The sequence below is a fragment of the Cygnus atratus genome, chromosome 2 (genome assembly GCF_013377495.2).
Source record: "Cygnus atratus isolate AKBS03 ecotype Queensland, Australia chromosome 2, CAtr_DNAZoo_HiC_assembly, whole genome shotgun sequence".
In the NCBI taxonomy this organism is placed as follows: domain Eukaryota; kingdom Metazoa; phylum Chordata; class Aves; order Anseriformes; family Anatidae; genus Cygnus; species Cygnus atratus.
The window spans coordinates 117,653,801-117,672,782 of record NC_066363.1 but is presented as its reverse complement, the minus strand read 5'-3'; the positions used below and the strand labels follow the sequence as shown (position 1 = coordinate 117,672,782).

Sequence of the window (18,982 nt, the reverse complement as noted above, 5' to 3'; positions counted from 1 at the left end):
TTCTCATGTAAAATCTCTTCCATACAATGGGTTTCATTAACATTCCCAAATCTATATTCCATGGACTACTACTGGTCTTGAACTGTGTTCATAGAAGAAAAATGTACACAAGTATGCATTTCTTAGTCATTGAATGATCATTCATTCTAACAAGAAAATGAGTGGAAAATAAAATATCAGTATTTGTTTTATAAAAGGATACTGTAGAGTACAAAGAATACTACTTGTATAGTACAAAGAATAGTATTTTGAGTGAAAGAAACATTACATTTTAATGTTTTTTGTATCCTATAACATATATTAGAATACATAGAACGTGAATAAAATGCATTTTAATGTTCTGATTAAAGCGTAAGAATTGAATCAACTGAAATTTGACATGTTTCATGTACAGACCTTACCTCAGTGCTTAAATGATACCTATGCAAACAAACGAACAAAAATTTCAAAGAACTAGAAGACTCACCTAAACTCTTTCTATGTTTCATGAGCTTTTTCAATACACCTGTACGTAGTGAGTGCATGACAGAGCTGAATCACACAAGTGCCTATCCCTGTTTTCACATTGCCTACCCCAGTATGGTTCTCCTTCTCTAGGATTACTCAGCTACACTGAACAATCAGTTATATAGTTTTAAGAACTCGTCTTCTTTAAACTCTCACAACTGTTCCTTTTGTTTGGAAAGTTATTATGTACTCAACTGCTGGGCATCTACTATTCTTCTCTGCTAATTCATAAACACATATTTTTGTAATTATATATTTAATGAGTTTCTAAACAACTGGATGAGAAGAATGAAGCAAACCCCTTAATACTGAAAACGTAGAACAGTTTCTAAACTTCTAAACAGAAACTACACTTCCATTTATTCTACATTTTAAAAAGAATATGAAATAGGAACTTTAATTCTTTTGAGCAAAAGAAAACATTTTCCCAGTTGTATATTACAACTGTATGAGGCTGATAAAGCCATCACCATGTAGCTAAACTACTCAACCTCACCATCTGTTAAATGTTTTAGGTCAATATGACTAATTCCAGTTCGAACTAGTTCCAGTAATATACATATTTCATCTTCTACAGATATTACATGGTTTAATTATAATAGAATTTATTTGTGTAAACCTCTCATTGGTGTGATAATTATAAGAATCAGATTTTGTTTGGGATCAATCTCATTGCTACTTCCCAAATAAAAAAATTGATCATAGCTTCTTTGGAAGAAATGTGTGATCCTCTTAGTAACCAAAACAAGATTCCTATTGAAATGGGAGAAGCATCTACAGTACTGTTACAACAACATCTACAGATTTCTACACAGCTTTGCCAACATATATGCCACGTTTACTAAACGTGCATGTTCTTTCTGTATGCTTTTTGTGAAAAGATCATTAGTAATATTCAAAATGCATGCACATTACTAAACTGCATAACATGGCTACTGCTTCTGTTCCTAATGCTTCAAGTCTCCCAGTTAGCCAAGCTATTTGAAATACATTCTTAAATTTTAAATGTTTTCTGAACAGAGATATGTCTAAGATCACTGAAAACATTGCTTGAACATTTTATCTGACAAAGCAGAGCCTCAGTTCAGGGGCAGAGAGGGATCAGTTCCAGAATAAGGGTGTGCCTACACTAATCACTTTGCAAGACTGGGGTCAAACAAACAGCTAGTGGCAAATTTCACATTTACATATTCAATATAAAATTTGCTGTTGGCAAATATGACCTTAACATTTACTTTTCATGAACAGTCACACTAATCAAGCACCAGCACATAAGTGCTCATGAAAAATTAATACAAAATGGTCTTAAAGAGTTTGAAATCAAATTTTAATTCTAAATTTGAATAATATTAATGTGCAAGTCTACTGCTATTTGTTCGACACTAAATGTTAATGACTTCACAATGACATAAAAACGTAATTCTTGGACAAATTTGTATTTGAAGTAATGTTTTAGATCAATATATGCAGTTAAGTCTGCTAAACTTCTCAGCAGCTCAAGATTTAATCTCAGAATAAGCTATTTCAGTACTTCAGGGAATGAGCTCAATGGCAAAGGAACTAAGTTTTCGTCTGAGAAAACATATAATAAGTCTTTCATAGCATTTAATGCTATGCGGTACAAAAGAATTGTACTGCGTCTAGCTGAAGATGAGAAACTGACTTTGTTCTTTGTAAATATATGTAAAAAAAATAAAAAATACAGAACAAAAAAGTCCCCAATTTAGCAAAACACTTAAACTGATACTTTTAGGCATAGGCATAAATATTTTGTTGAATTGGGATTCAACACAGCTATCCTGTAATATGGAATATCCACAAACAATATTGCCTAAACATTTCAGGATCATTTTCAACAGCATCTGTGTTTCAAGCCTTGGAAAAACTGACGTTGGGGTACTCACACTGGATATTAACTAACTGGAGGATATCTACATACATTTTGGAAAGAGAAAAAGATTAACATATGATACCAAGGTAGATAAAATAGCCAATTTTTATTTCAGCATAATTATGAAAATGTGCTGCTGAATTAAAGTTCTACCAAGTTATAGAATGAGGTCTTCATAACTTATGAGGTTAAGCATAAATCTGAGATATTTACCCCAAGTGATCAGACTGGATATCTCATTGCAACCCTTATTTTATTTTCCTAATTAGGCAATAACCCCACAAAAATCTTCTCTCGACAGCAATTAATTACCATTTCAGATTTAAAAATCCTATAAAAACCAGAATGTATAGACAGTTAAATAACATGGATATGTATTCTGAAGCAAAAAAAAAAAAAAAGAAGCAACACTGACAACAAAAGAAAAACAAAATGCTTTTTAAAAATTGTTGCATTGCTGCTAGGTGATATATCAGAATTTCACAGATGAATGCACAAACCAGAGGTCCCAAGTTTAGAAAATGTAGGTCTCTCAAACCTTAATTTTGGTTTACAATTTTCTGTGTGCTGTCAGTGGCTACAGAAATTCAGAAAATAGCAAAACAATGCTGATGCTACATAACTCAAAGTTATCTAAGGAACAACTATATAAAAAGATGATTCAAAATAGCACACTCTTGCATTTAGATAAGACTTTCCTACTGAGATATAAAAATTTGGGCCTTGATAACTTCTTGGATATTAAGAGCTGTAGTTGCAGAGGTTGAAGTAAAATTTTAAATGTCTTTGTACTGCCAAATTCCAAAGATCCCAAGATTTTAATTAGAAAAAAATACTACTTTGTCTCAAAGATTTGTTTCTGTGGTCATTGTTGTGCATTTGATTCATTTTACCCTAAAACTTCATTTATTGATTGATAGAACAATGCTTTAAATAGCTTGTAAAACCTTGGAATCTTTCAGGGTGAAAGATGTTTAAGCTCAATGTTTCATCTATTAGCTTTCATTAAGGCAAATGTTATCTCTCACTTACACTTTTCTCTGCAATCAGTAATTCAAAAATAATGCATTATGACCTGAAGCGCACAGGGGATTTTTAATGTGTTTTATATTATATCTTTATGTAAATATGACTGTATAAAAGAGGCAAAAAAAACCCTTAAGATTACTGAGGTATGATGAAGATCCTGTTAAATATGTCTAATCATTTAATATGTAAATATGTTATATTCAGAATATTATAAGAAGGTATTTCAGTATTTCAGGGAATTCACAGATACCCTCAGAATTTACCACTGCACACCAATGTGCTAAAACATGGGAGGTGTTTTAATGCAAAGTATTCCCTTGAACTTTCCTTTTAATGGGTGAGTATAATTAGAACCTTTGATGTATTCTGAATCGGGACTGGCTTGACAAGGCCACGTGAAGTAGAACAGAGCTACCTACATTCTACATTTACTATATTTACAGATACATGTCATTATCCTGGTAATGCCATTTCAACCTGAGCACTGACTACTTCCCATCTTGTTCAGAAAAGTACAAACAGCATGGTGAGGCAATTACAATCTGACGAAAGGGTAACCGTTGTCAATTTTAACGAAGAATTTCTTCCTTCTGTCACAACATCTGCACCAGAGTTTTTGCTGTGATCTGTGAATCTCTTACTAGCGTAAGCAGCTTTACTAGGCACCATCTTGCAAAACGACTAACGGGAAACTGGCAGTACCAAACTGAACTTGTAGAAAGACACCAGTATTATCAAGGCACCACTAAGAAAAAAAAAAAAAAAAGAAAAAAAAAGGATATACCTAGAAAGTAGGCCCAGTGCTGACAAACAGACACCAGAACAGCAGTACTACACTGTACCATACTAGTGGTTGAGAAGTGGGCCATCTGGAAACCTCCATGTATCTGGCTGGAACAGTCCAACACTGGATACTAATGAAAAATACACAAAATCCATTCTCCTTTCTTCCTCCTCCTCCACTGAACAAACTGTCAAAAGACAAAGACCCATCGTAGAGAGAAAAAAAAAGGGGGGGGGGGGACACCTAAAAATATGCACAGGTGTGAGATAACCCCTGGATATAGAGTTTCTTCCTTGCACCCATTTGATTTTTCTATACCCAGAACAATGACAAATCTGATTAGTTAAATCAGATATAGTAACTGCTGGGAAAATGTCATAACTCTCTATGCCTGCATATGCATATTTGCACTTTTTTGAGCATGCCTTTTATTTGTGAATCTTTCTGACTAGCTAAAATAGTGCATGTGCTCTGTTTTGTCCTGTTTAATGTCTTGGGTCCATGACAAGCTGTAAGAAATAAAGAAGGTGACTTTTACAGGTGAACATTTCTCAAGAGTCTACACCACATGGCTGTTTCTTGTTTAAAGAAAGTTCTGTTGTTGCCTTTCATACAATATTTTCTAGTTCATATGCATAAATGAAAAAAAATGTAATAGTGACCTGGGAAGATATTTATGCCTATAAAAGGTTTCTTTTTTTTTCCTACACTAAATCATTCTGAACTCACAGAGTGCTTTGTGTATTTTTGTTTCACTTGCCATTTGGTGGCACTCAATCCTCTCTATGCTACTCTTGTATAATCCGACTATATTATTATGAAGTAATTATTCCAAGTTAAAAAAAAACAAAACAAAAAACAACTAGCAACAACTAGTGGACTGTGTCTCATGAAATAACAGCCACTCAGAAACAGATTTAAAATAATTTGGCCTCTAGTGCTCTACAAGCATTTTCTTATTTTTCAATTATTGTACAGCTATTCAATCTCAGACATAAGTACAGACCGGGAGAAGAACTCATTGAGAGCAGCCCTGAAGAGAAGGACTTGGGTGTTATGGTGGATGAAAGGCTTGACGTGAGCCGGCAGTGCATGCTTGCAGCCCAGAAGGCCAACCGCATCCTGGGCTGCATCACCATAGGAGTGGCCAGCAGGGTGAGGGAGGTGACTGTGTCCCTCTGCTCTGCACTCTTGAGGACCCACTTGGAGTGCTGTACCCAGGTCTGGGGACCTCCAGCACAAGAAGGATGTGGATCTCTGAGTCGGTCCAGAGGAGAGCCGTGAAAATGATCAGAGGACTGGAGCACCCCTCCTATGAAAAAAGGCTGAGAAAGCTGGGTATGTTCTGCCTGGAGAAGAGGAGGTTCCAGGGAGACCTCATTATGGCATTTCAGTATTTAAAGGGAGCTTATAAAAAAGACAAAGAACTTTTTTTAGGCATATAATGATAGAATAAGAAGGAATGGTTTTAAACTAAAAGAGGGGAGATTAGAGGTTAGCAGAAAATTCTTCACTCAGAGGGTGATGAGACACTGGAACATGTTGCCCAGAGAAGTTGTGGATGCCCCATCCCTGGAGGTGTTCAAGGCCAGGTTAAGTAAAGTATCAGCGTAAACAAGTAAAGTATCAATGTAAACAAGGTCACAAACCAATCAAGTCTAATGGCACACACATTAAAACCTCTGCTCAGTTGTCTATTTTCTTTGCAGCACAGGCTTTCAGCCTTAATAGAACTGCATGCCAAAGAAGGAAGCAATGGCAACTGTCTGAAGGGTCTCACACCATAACTGTTGATTCTGTCTTTCAGTCTATCACACTAAATCCCAATGGATTTTCACTTTGAGAACCATAGCTATGTAAAAAGAAAATAACAATACTAATCATATTGACTCAATATTAGTCATGGTGGCATCACAGAATCACAGAATTGAAGGGGTTGGAAGGGACCTCGGAAGATCATCGGGTCCAACCCCCCTGCCAAAGCAGGTTCCTTAGAGCAGGCTGCCCAGGTAGGCATCCAGACGGGCCTTGAATATCTCCAGAGAAGGAGACTCCACAACCTCCCTGGGCAGCCTGTTCCAGTGCTTCGTCACCCTCACCGTGAAGAAGTTCTTTTGCATGTTGGTGTGGAACTTCCTGTGCTCTATCTTGTGGCCATTGCCCCTTATCCTATCCCCACAAACCACTGAAAAGAGGTTGGCCAAATCCCTCTGTCTCCCACACCTCAGGTATTTATACACATTGATGAGATCCCCTCACAGTCTTCTTTTCTCCAGGCAGAACAGACCCAGGTCTCGCAGCCTTTCTTCATAGGGAAGATGCTCCAGGCCCTGTATCATCTTTGCGGCCCTCCGCTGGACTCTTTCCAGGAGATCCCTGTCTTTTTTGTACCAGGGAGCCCAGAACTGGACAGAGTACTCCAGGTAAGGCCTGACCAGAGCAGAGGGGAACATATTCTACCCCATCTATTAAAACTTACTAGAACTGATGAGAAGTTTTAAAAGGTGGAGTCTTGATAAAATGACCAATATAGGGAGAGCTATCTTGAGAAAAAGATATAAGTTGGGAAGACATGCAGCACAAATTGGTGTTTTTAAAAAGTCTAACATCAAAGTGCTTAAATAAGTTCGAGTCTTTTCTGAGTATGACATGAGAAATACTTATTTGAACACTGAAAGCATAGCTAAACACACGTAAGAATGAAACTCCAGGATGTATTTTAATACAAGAAATTTCTACTACACAGGAAAAACAAAACAAACAAACAAAAAAAACCACCCTCTAAAACCAACCAACCTAAAAAAAAGACAGAAAACTATTTCAACCTGCTAGGTTCGATTCTACCTGATGTACATTCATTTCAAATCAATGCTGAAATATGTCAGATTATTAGCTCCAAATTTCACAAACAATAAAGACATTATAAATACAGTATCACAAACGTTTTCATTAATTATACCAGGGTAGTTAAAGTGATGTTATCATTTTTCTTGTAATCCATGAGTCTCACGTAGAAAACAACAGCTATATGGAAGAAGTAATAACTTGGCCTCTTCTTATGAAGAAAACTATTGGATTTAACAAAAAGTTCAAATTGAAGAATAATTTTTTTTTTCCCTCTCAGAAGTGCTGACTACACAGCTTCAATATTTAAAGCCCTCATCCAATCTACAGAGGAAAGAATTAAATGGCTGTGCTATGAGTTTTACAGTACAGGATCTCTGCCACATAATATGAGAAGGAGTTAATGTGTATGTGCAGGCTGCTGTTATCACTATCACCAAACAGCGCAATATTAATAGAAAACATTTTCTAAACATCCTTTTCTCTAACAGATTCTGAAGTACTTCATATGATTCAGTGAACTAAACCTGATAATAGTATAGGTCTCTGTTTCACAGTTAAAGATAACATAAAAACTTCATTTACCAAAAGATATATTCGTAAAAGTCAAGACAGAGTGATATTTCAGGTCATTTGGTTTCATGTCCTGCCTTATAAATACAATATGCTCATTCTTCTTTAAAAAAACATTACAAAAAATGTTACTGAAACTATTAATAATAGATTAAAAAAAAGCTTGGATGAAAACACATTTAAAAGAAAAAATCAGAGTAAGAGCTTTGTCAGTTGCACATGATTGCAATTAAGCAACTGTTTTTATGCCATCACCTTCATATAATCTTCAATATATATCACTGATATCACTCACAGGTACAGTTACAGCCCTGCTACAAATATAGGGAGAAGGAGGAAGCCAAAGCTACAATGCAATGCATGTGGACATCCCATTTCAGGTCATTTTGCTAGAAAAGTTGCACTAGATCCAACACAAGCTTCTTGACAGTATGCAACTGAGTTGACACACACACTTCTACTCCAAGCTACTAAGTGGTAGCTTGAAGGAAGTAGCTCACAAAAGGTCCTCTCATTCTCACATAACACTTCTTCATTGTCAGTGATGTAGCAGCTAGCCCTAGAACCACCAAAAAAATCCACGTGTTGCAAGAACAGCATTATACTGCTGATTGCCTATCTATATGTTTAAACATTAAGTGGAGGTAAGGTCTACAGATGAATTAGTCTCCAGGCTACAGATGTATTAGTTTCTAGCCTTATGAATTACCATATTAATTGTGAGCCCTTAAAAGACTAGGTGTGTGGATTGACACCTTATGCACTATAGGACCAAATTCATCAGACAGAAGCCTAAACTTATATGACTGTCTATGCATACTATTCCTAATATCAGCTTTCAAACAGTCTTGTAAAATGTTAAGGAGAGTCAAAAAAAAAAGTCAAAGAAATAATGAATATATCTAGAATAGAAAGAGCACAAATTCATGTAAATTAAAGGATGTAACAGACTCTCCCTACTTCCAAATCCAACCTGAGACTATACTTTTGGAGAGAAACTGCCAATATGATATTGGGAGATATTTTTAAAGAAAATTATAAATCCCCCTCCTCCCCAACCTCTCCCTGTGCCAATATTTCACTACAGACAGCATGTATTTATTTCACCATAGGACAGCTGTTGGAGTGAAGCAACGTTATGTTGTACTCAGATGGGATTCTTTAAAATCCAAGCTGAATAACAAGCTGACATTCTGTCTTTGATAGAAACTCATAGTATCTTTTAATGGTAATGAATAATATCTTCACCTTCCACAAACAGAAAAATAAACTCAAAATTAAGTGACTCACCTAAAGCTAAGAAAATTCAGAAAGGAACTGAGCAGATACTTCTAGTAAGGTATACTGGAAATGAATAAACCTACATATCCAGCCTTATAAGTGTCTTATCTATATATCGATTTGTCATACTCAGGCTTCAGGTTATAGTATACTTGCGGAATAAGATGACCTGTGCATCACTGAATGCTACATCACCAGATTGAATAACTAATGGCAGACAACAAAGGACAACAAGAGCGCCCACAACTGTTAAGCCAACTAAATTTACCGTATAACGAGGAAAGATTCTCCCTGCTATGAAAGAAAGCCTTAATCTGATAAAACTACTTAATTTTGAAATTCAAATGGAAAAATAATCTTATTTGTGTAGTGTAGTAAAAACAGCATGGTGAAATACTAGAGCCAATTGTCACTGGTGTAATATCATAAGCTGCGCTGATTATGATGCAGATTTTTTCATTACAGAGTTATGAAGTTAGGACATTTGCTTAAAATGTTTCTGCAAACAGCAAGAAGTGTTGGATCTAGAAAAGAACAAGAGTAAACATTAACAGGATTCGAACTGCAGATACATATACAAGTCTGAATTTCCTATGGGAAGTTTCAGCTTCACACACTATAAACTACTATGAAATTTTTTGCAGTAAGTATTTTCTAAGACATCAGGACAAAGCAAAACATCAATATAATCTCACGTGATACCTGCTATGTCTTAATTAGTTACAAAAAATAAAATCAGAATGAAACAAAGCTCATGAAACTTGCATAGGCATTTTAAAAGTACCTAGATGTCATAAGGATTGAAAATTAAGTCTCCATTGCTGTTCCACTCTCTGCTGTGAGGAAGTATAACCCCCATACTTCCTATTTTCTCTATTACCTTGAGATTAGAGCTATGGATCCCATATTCAATAAAGACTCTGCAAGACAGGAGTGCTAGAACAACTCAAACTCCACAGGGCATGCTGCAAACAAAATCCACCTCTAACTCCTGCTGGCAAAACAGTTTCTGTACTTGCTCTTTACTCAGGGCTATACCTAAAATCACACTCAAATGAACAATGTATAAACAGATATATAATTATATACAACTACTATAGCAGTAGAGATTATACTCAGGCTTTAAAACAAATTTAATCCACATACATATATATCACTTGAAAGTGAATGTATCTGAAAAATATTAGGAGATTATCAGAGTTCATTTGCTTTTTTTTTTTTTTTTAATATTGGTTTTAGAACTCCTCCGCTGCAGATCACACAATGATACATTCAAAACTGGTAAGATAGGATGTTTTCTTTTTATTATTATCATTCAGAAAGAATTATCTATAAGGAGTCTGAGAAGCAGGTTACGTAGGATTGAAAGGTATAAAGCAAACTTTAATACAACAATACTTTGCTACTCTATGTCAATCTGCCTGCCCCTTTGGGCACATTTGATTAAACTTTCCAGTTTTCAGTTTGCCTTTGCATGTGCAACTCTGCACTTCTATTAATATATTGTTTTCATGTCTTGAAAATCCAACACCCCATTGAAATCCCATTGAGAAATTTACCGTATTAATGCACATTAAACCAAACAACTATAGTAAGCTTATAAAAGATTGAAATCTGATCACTGTTGCACAGCCAAAGTTTAAAACTACTGCAAATATGGTTGTAAGCCTATGTACGCAGAAGGTGGATTAAGGCTCTAAAGAATGATGCACGATTTGCAACACAAAACCAATGCACAAATGCACTCAGAGATGGAACAGTGCACTGATCTAAGCTTTCAGCCTGCACTAATTTGTTCATCAGAAATTAACCTTTAAATGTATGCCATTCAGGTATAAAAAGCACACATGTTAATAATGATCTGTCATAGATTATAGTATTAAATACTAAATTTTTGAATTGACAAAGTAAGCTTTACAGGTAATAAATTATATGTACCTATGCAGGATTTAAGGATAACTTCTTTGGCAATCTTCTCTGTTCTGGCATTATTTTCAGAAGTATAGTGTTTCTTACTTCTGCAAGTACTTAAGTAGACTCAAAAAGACAAACATAACAAAAATATATGACACTTTTACTAAAGCTGATATACCAAGGGAACTAGCCTACTACAGAGCTCTCAAATAAATACACATGACTTCTCTAGATCATATCTCAATTCACTGTTCTTTTAAACCCTTATGGCTCAACTGAGGAAGGAGAGCATCCTTGTAAGTAACAGCCAGAGAAAGGAAGCCAGAATAATAGTTTTGTTTTGATTGCTAAACAGTGTTTTGTTTTGTCTTTTTAAAATAAATAAATTCCAACATAGTGCAAATTACAGTTTTTGAAATTAAAATGACCTCACACAGCCAGAAAGGTGTAGCCCTGCTGAAATTTAATAGGTATAAGCCAGAAGAAGAATGTTCAGAATATGTACAGCTAATATCCTCATAATAAAATAATCACCTTTAATACAGAAAAACCTGAGGGCAGTAATTATAACAAGCCTACTAAGATCAGTTTTACCATGCTAGAATGTACAGTTTTTTTTCTAGATATAACAATAATACAGATGATACAAGTGCACTGCTATAATTTCAATATCTACAAAATACAGAAAGTAGACTAAAAAATCAGAAAAGCTCACCACTTCTTCATGCCTGCATTTTCTCACATTAATTCCATTAATCTGTTATTAAAAAAATAAAGAGAAGACTTACTCTACATTTCATAAGTATAGATTTCATTTCACTTTTCTAGAAAAATATAAATAAAGGAACTTGCCATTTTACTCACCTGCAGAATTGCATCTCCTATAAAGAGCAAACCTGAAAGTTCCGCTGAAAACAAAAAGCATATTTTTCATTTGTTTTGCACAAAACAACCCATATTTCTTGTACTTGTATTCCTACTTCATTTAATGTTTTTCCATATTCTTTAAAAAAAAAAAAACACCTTCTAAATAAATTATTTGGATTCTTTTTTTAACCCCCAAACACCAGCATATCAGTGTTACAATGAAGGAGGCTACCCATCCCAAGTACCAAGACTCTGAAACATCCTCCGTCAGTCTCTAGCATCTTTTGGGCCATTATGGTGAGGTATGGCATTTTTTTCTGAACAGAGAATGACTGTGGAACTAGGTCCTATTTGCCTGAGAGAGATTATTTCTTATTAGTTCTGAGGAAAAAACAATATAGAGACTCCAGACCTACTTATGAAGGACAACTTTTAATTTGCAAGCTTTTACCAAAGAATCTTTAGATCCTGCATCTTTGATTATGAATGTTAACAGAAAACATGAAATTATTTATCTATAGCATTCCAAAACATCACAGAAGATGCTGTCTAGAAAGTCTGGAACTTGACTTGATCTAACTAATTTTAACTTCTTTACAGGAGTTGTAAGACTGGCATCAATATTCATATAAATTATGATACTCAATATGTTTGAAGAACTGGCTTTATTAGGCTAGATGTAGCAAAGAATGCTTAAATTATTGGAGGATAAAAAATATGGGTACGGTGTGGTTTTTTTTGTTTTTAAAATAAATGCATATAATATTCTGCTTTAGACACAGGGCTTATATATATGAACATTTGTACATGACCTAAGCACTCTATGTATAATGCTGGTTTTCAGAAATGCATCAGCTGACATATTTTTGTTTAGAGGTCCAAAAAAAAAAAAAAAACAACAAAACTGGAATGCCACTGGGAAGAGGGCAGAACTAAGCCTCCAAAGCTTTGAGTTACAGGCTCTGGGTTAAATTGCATTTTCTGTATCCAAGATGCCTAGCACAGACACATGGCATGACAATTGCATAGTCTCGTTCTACATAAGAGGTGTCCCTCATGACTAGCTCTCTAAAAATCAGCAGTATTTTTATATAAAGCAATAATGGAGTTTATAACTCAACTATGTATTGAGGTTAGAAATACTGCATCAGTTATTATAGCAAAATAATAATAATAATAATAATAACAACAATAATAAAAGAAAACAGGGTGCACATTTGTGTGCTCAATTAAACTTGGGTCTACGTTTCTTATTTTTCCTGCAGTGCTTAAAAGATTTTTAATAGCTACTATATGCAATATATGCCACATTATTAGGTATTACGTACTTATATTTATACTGAAAAAAATGGAGTCACAAGTATAACTTCTTAAGGTTAACCTTATTGCTTTCCCTAGCGACTAATTCCATGCTACTCTGTAGCCTCTTTACATGCAACTTCTAGGTTTAGGGGTCAAATTTCAATTCCCAATATTCCAAGATTCCCCTGTACCTTTCTTTATCTGCAGTATGTGGGTGAATATGACATTTTTTCTTATACTCAAGCTTTTTAATTGAGCAGAGGCAGCATTCCAGAATTATTGCATTACAGATGGAGGAAAATGCTTCCAAGTTTAAGTTTCTGACCTTACACATATGAACACAAATATACAAAAACATAGCAGAGAAAATAAATACATTCTAGAACTACTGACTCACAGCATTGCTGCATCTCTCATCACTGAGCACATCATGAGCTTTTTAACAACTAGCCATTTTCCTAGCACATACTATATCATTCTAACAATTTCAAAACAGCACGGTTAAATAATAAGCACGGTTAAGACCTTAATGCAGTACCAGTTTTGCTGTGTATCAGTTGCTGCGAAGGTTTACATAGCACAGCATCTAATGTTGAAGTAACATAGGGTATTATCAAGGTTCTGCCACTACCCACTCCTGTCTGAGTACTACCCTACTACTCAACTCAGTATAAAGAGACAGACATTCTCTTTTTGTATTCACATGCTTTAAAGGCCAAACTTTTGATCTGCTACTGCTTTCTGGCAATAACAATTCAGAAATATAAGACAGAATTATTCAATTTTTCATTACTTAAATTTGTAAAATATTTTCATTCCCTAAATGGCTTCCTATTTTTCCCCTTAAAATTACACTTTACAAGAACTTTTAAGAAATAATTGTTTGAAGACAGTGTTAAAAAAACAAAACAAACAAAAAAAAGCTATTCCAAATATAAGTTCTGTATGTTACATAAAATAGTTCTAAAGAATAGAGAGATCTTGATGTCATGAAGAGAGAAATAGTACATCATTAGCATCTATTTAACACTTCCTGAAGGCAGGACTTGAGGCACCTTGCTTTAAGGAGCATATCAAAACATAGTGTAATAATCTGACACTCACCTCTTTGTTCCTTGGAAATCTTAGAAATGACCACTGGAATATTATGTTCTGCTCCACCCTGAAAATAGAATAAATGGAAATCTCATGAGTTACTGGAAATATTTTTGCTTAAAATTATATTTTACCCTTTCTGTAAGTGTAGCTTTCAGAGAGACCAAGAAAATAATTCTGATCCTATATTTTCGTCTTTTTTCTCCATTTCTTCATTCTAATTAAGAGTTGATTGGGATTAATTTCTTATTGCCTCACCTACAGAAGCTATCAGTTGCCATCACTACCTCAGGAAGTGAATTGGATGATGTTCAAAATTCTACAAGACTTGAAGAAGGACATCAGTTTCTGCAGAGTCCGGGTAGTTTAATGTTTGAAACTGTGTCCTACAAAGGCAGAATGGCCATAACACCACAATGGAAACCATGCTGTGACCACTCTGTTCTCATGCTGGTAAGAAACAGGTAAACCAAAACCCAAGAAAGGCAAGTTTGGACTTTCATCTCAAAAGCAGCCTTTATTTGTTTCCGTTTCTGTCACACATGCACAAAGAGTGAGCAAAGCTGTGGGATAACTAACAAGCGACAGAAAAGAAAACATTAAGAAATGGAACAGTAGGTGTTCAATAAATGTGGGAAAATAAAGGAAAGCTGGATGATAATTCAACAGTTCAACAGCAATTCAATGCTGTTGTTTCATTCAATTTGTCCTTGTGGGACTGGAAGCATTCATGATGCTCAAAGTATTAAAAAGAAACCTTAAGTAAAAAGGACACTAAGAAAAAAAAAGAAGAAAAAGTAAGAAAGAAGGAAAGAAAATGAAAAAGCATATAACAGAGCCACAACTATTTTTCTTCCTCTGAACATAGCATCAAAGTGCCAGAGTGCATGTAACCTGTACAAATTCAGATCATCAGAAATGACAGCCTGTCACACTGTCATTTTGCCTAAGAATCCTAGTTAAATGTTTGCTTACTCTTCTCTTTAGCAGACAAATTTTTCTTTGGAAACTGGCCTTCTTAGGTCCTGGCACCCAGTTTCATTGTGTGGAATGGACTGACCTGGATATTTTGATGGTCTAAGGATTAGTACATATCCCCTTCTTCGTTCAATAACCAACTGTTTGAAACTGAACAGACATCTGCACTCAACAGCTATTTCTGTCATGGAACAGAGAAGAAGAAGACCATAGAAAACATGTTTCTGCGGCTCTCTCTGTGTATGGACAGACTCGTAAAGTCTTTAAATTTTAAACCTGAGCAAAGGAAGAACCTCTCATCTCTGCCACTGCATATGCGTCCTAGATGAATGCAAGGAAACAAGCTAAATTTCCCATAGGATTAAAGTTCCATCTGGTAGCAACAATCAATACAAATGGTACTAAAAACTTAGAGTTAGTAGGGATCGCACTAATAATAGACAATTATTTGTCTGCACGTAAAGTTCTATTGGCATTGCAAACACAGAACATACTGATATTTGTTGCATGGATTGAGTGTTCACTCCACAGATCGCTACCTTCATTTCAGTCAGGTTTCGACAGGTATTCAAACCAAACAATCTGTAGCATTATAACCTGCTAAATATCTTTTGATGGTTTTCATCAGAGGAACAGCAACCATAAAGGTTGGCTTCACCTAAGATTACCAGTTCAAGCTCACTAAGTTTATAAGGATCACCCTACTCTCTTCAGAGGTTTCCTCAGCCACATGCACATTTAACTTCTGTAGTGTTCAAACAAACAGAAAAATCATTGTGCCAGTTCCCTCCCTAAGCCTCCAATATGTTACACATATATTGCACTTTCCAGGATATTTGAAGTTCAGCTAGCGCAAGGTCTAAAACTCAACATCACTAACTTCCCCCCCCCCCCCCCCCCCCCCCCGTAAACTGGCCTCTCTCCCTCCTTAAACTCAATTCTCTGGTAAAGAGTGATATTAATGTTATTCCGAAAACAGCACTATATTGTCCTCTCTCACCCACTATATCTAACTCCACTTACACTGCAGTTTTGAAGAAGCATCCAGAAATGCCCTGCTGAAAAAAAAAAAAAAAAAACTCTTTTCACTGCAACCCCATCTAGCCAGTATGAACAATTCCTTTAAAATTTTTAAATATTTTTTTAAATATTTATTTAAAAAAATAAATATTTTTAAAATAAAAATATATTTTTTAATATTTTTAAATAAAGGAGGTATTGCCTGCTGTTCTAAGAAACAAAAATTCATATGTGGAAAGAGAATATAGCTGACCAGATATCTATACCCAGTCATCTTCAACAATTTACAGCAAGTAAACGTATTCTTGCAATATGTTACTTAATATTACTTCTGATTGACAATGCAGCCTTGCATCCTGCATTCTTCATATTTGATTCTCTGTAAAATAAAAAGTACATGCATGTCTGGCTTTACAGGCTCTAAAGATATACTACTTCAGAAAGCTCTGTGAACATTGGTTATTTTTCCATTGCTTAACAACCCCCCCACCCCCTTTCAACCCCAGACCAGTGGAAGGAAATAATACATGTCAATTAATGTTGCTAAAGGCTTAATAGTTCAGCCGTCAAACAGACTCTACCACTGATCTTCACAATGCAAATTTTCTTTGCCATTGTTCCTTAACCAGACAAGTTGTGGAAGTATTAGCCAGGACTAAAGGTAGCTGCCCACCTCCAGAACTGGTCCTGCTAAAAGAAGCAAAGCAATCTTTAATCACTGGCAGCTGTTTGAAGCTCACAGTCCTGGACTTTGGCCATTAGTTTAAAGGTCACCCACACCACCTTTCTAAGTGTCACACGATACCGATCTGAAGATTGTTTCTTATCCCAGTTTTTACATATTAAAGCTTTTTCTCTGAAGTTCAGTCACATGAGGAAAAAAGGAAAGGTTAACCAAAATGAAAAATTTTTTCTTGACAAAGGCTGTTTTCAGTTTTGGCTCCAAGTATAATAGAAAATTATTGCTTTGCTTTTAGAAAGAGACTGACGATGTCTAAAAAACTGGTATCAATCAGTGGATTTCAGCATCCTCAGAGTTTTATAGTATAAAGAGCATTGTGTGCAACAAGTGGGAACTGCAGTACCTCACATTAGCTGAATATATGGACATTTTTATTTCATACTAAAAGGTAACATTTATTCTGCTGAGACAGCCCTGCCCGTTTTAGCCTTAACATCTAGTGTCTCAACATGGCTCATGTCTATGTAATTAAACTCTTTTCCCAGTTGTAATAGCATGACTTTATACACTTTGTCTACTGGGAGTGGTCCATGTAATGTTCTGAACTGTGCTCATGAACTGTCTTAGAGAATGCTAGATGTCATAAGCAAAAATTGTGCCAAGTATCATGACAGCAATTAAACAATATGTACAATAATGTTCTAATGTTATTTGGCCCTTTGCAACTTTTCTGTTCAATGTAATAGTGTACCAGGAACCAAACTGTCACTTCCATAACACATTCAACACCAAATTCCACCAGTACACATCTTTGAAAATGAAAAGATAGATTTGCAAACATAAACCTAGATGATTCATCTATTAATTGGCACTAACTTTTTTTTTTTAAACTACTTCTGCTTGAAATGCAGAGAAAATTTGTTCATAAAAAAAGATTATCACAAAATGAATGAAGAGGAGGAGAATCACCTAAGTATCTTCATAGGTGTAAGCAAGACAATTGCTTTACAGATAATTTGGTGGAGTCAAACTGAGAAGTCAAACAGTCTCAGCAAAAAAAGACTAAAACAGATACAAGAAAATGTCCCTGTACAGAGTTCTGGTAGCCAGAAGTCACACTGTAAGTGAAAACCTTAATTTATTTAATGAACTTTTATTGCCTATTTCCTCAAGAACACTACATTCTCTCCAATTATTGAGAGACATGATGTTCTTTCAGAAGTCATACACTTTGCAGCTTCTTGTCAAATCCCAGCAACTCAAACTTGTCAGAGATGTGATGAGTGAAATATACTATACCCTTCAATTTCTATATGGCTATTTCTCCATGGCTATTCCTTCTCACAGAGGTTTATTAACGAGAGTTCTAAAGGGACTTCAGAAACGAGAAAATAATTTCTTCTGAATAGTGTGGAATAGATCAGTTCTGCTCCAAATGTAATTAAATTTTTACCATTAACTTCAGTAAAATGAAGTACAGCAAAACACAAAACAGTATTTTTTGTTCTATCAAACTCACAAAGAGTGGATTACAATCAATTTTTAAAAGGGCATAGCTTTGGATCTTATGTAAAAATGAATTTTGCAAGCAGTTTTTTAAGCAGTTAGCTGAATCTGATTTTTACAACTTCAGTTGGAGCATGAAAGTTCAAACACAAAAGAAGAGACAAGTAGAATATACAAGTCACCAAAAGAAAAATGGGGAGTTTCATTTTAGAATTAACTTTTTTGTCCTTCTACTCTGCAAGAAAAATAATGATAGTAAATATATATATATATTTTAGTTTTTTTTTTCTAGAATATTTAAGGTGGGACAAGACACTTCCAAAACTTAATTAACAGGCGACTTGCTCATGTGAGATTTCTGATAGCAAACAGGTGTTTAGCAGAAAAAAAAAAAAGAAACAATACCCTAGAGCTGAATGCTAAAACTTGACAAATTCCTATCAAAGCACAAGCAAATACTTTAAAGTGAGAGTCACTAATCACTGCCCTAGTATAACTCACATCTCAGATGAAAGGCATCCTTTGAAATACATCACAGCCAAAACGTAAATCCTCAGATAATACTCAACCTCCTATAACCTGGGAGTTGCAGGACACAGACCTACTGTTCCAAGGGGGGAGTTGTGGAAAACAGTTACCAAAAGGAGGAGGAAAGGCCTAAGTACTCCTTACATTACCTGCACTGCTGCTGAATCAAAAGGGGTTTACT

General features: G+C 35.2%; 1 protein-coding gene across 7 annotated transcripts in view; it reads right to left on the bottom strand.

The window, feature by feature from the left end:
* Window positions 1–18,982, bottom strand: part of SNTG1 (syntrophin gamma 1) — a 368,908-nt gene that overhangs the window by 127,639 nt on the left and 222,287 nt on the right. For 6 of the 7 annotated variants that reach the window (XM_050708869.1, XM_035553170.2, XM_035553173.2 and 3 more), the window contains 3 exons: window positions 14,097–14,154; window positions 11,688–11,731; window positions 11,539–11,580 (listed from right to left, as the gene is read on the bottom strand). In XM_050708869.1, the coding sequence (XP_050564826.1) occupies window positions 11,539–11,580; window positions 11,688–11,731; window positions 14,097–14,154 (144 nt within the window). Of the gene's footprint in view, window positions 1–11,538; window positions 11,581–11,687; window positions 11,732–14,096; window positions 14,155–16,088; window positions 16,121–18,982 lie in introns of those variants that run through there. The other variant, XM_035553175.2, reaches the window with a different exon arrangement.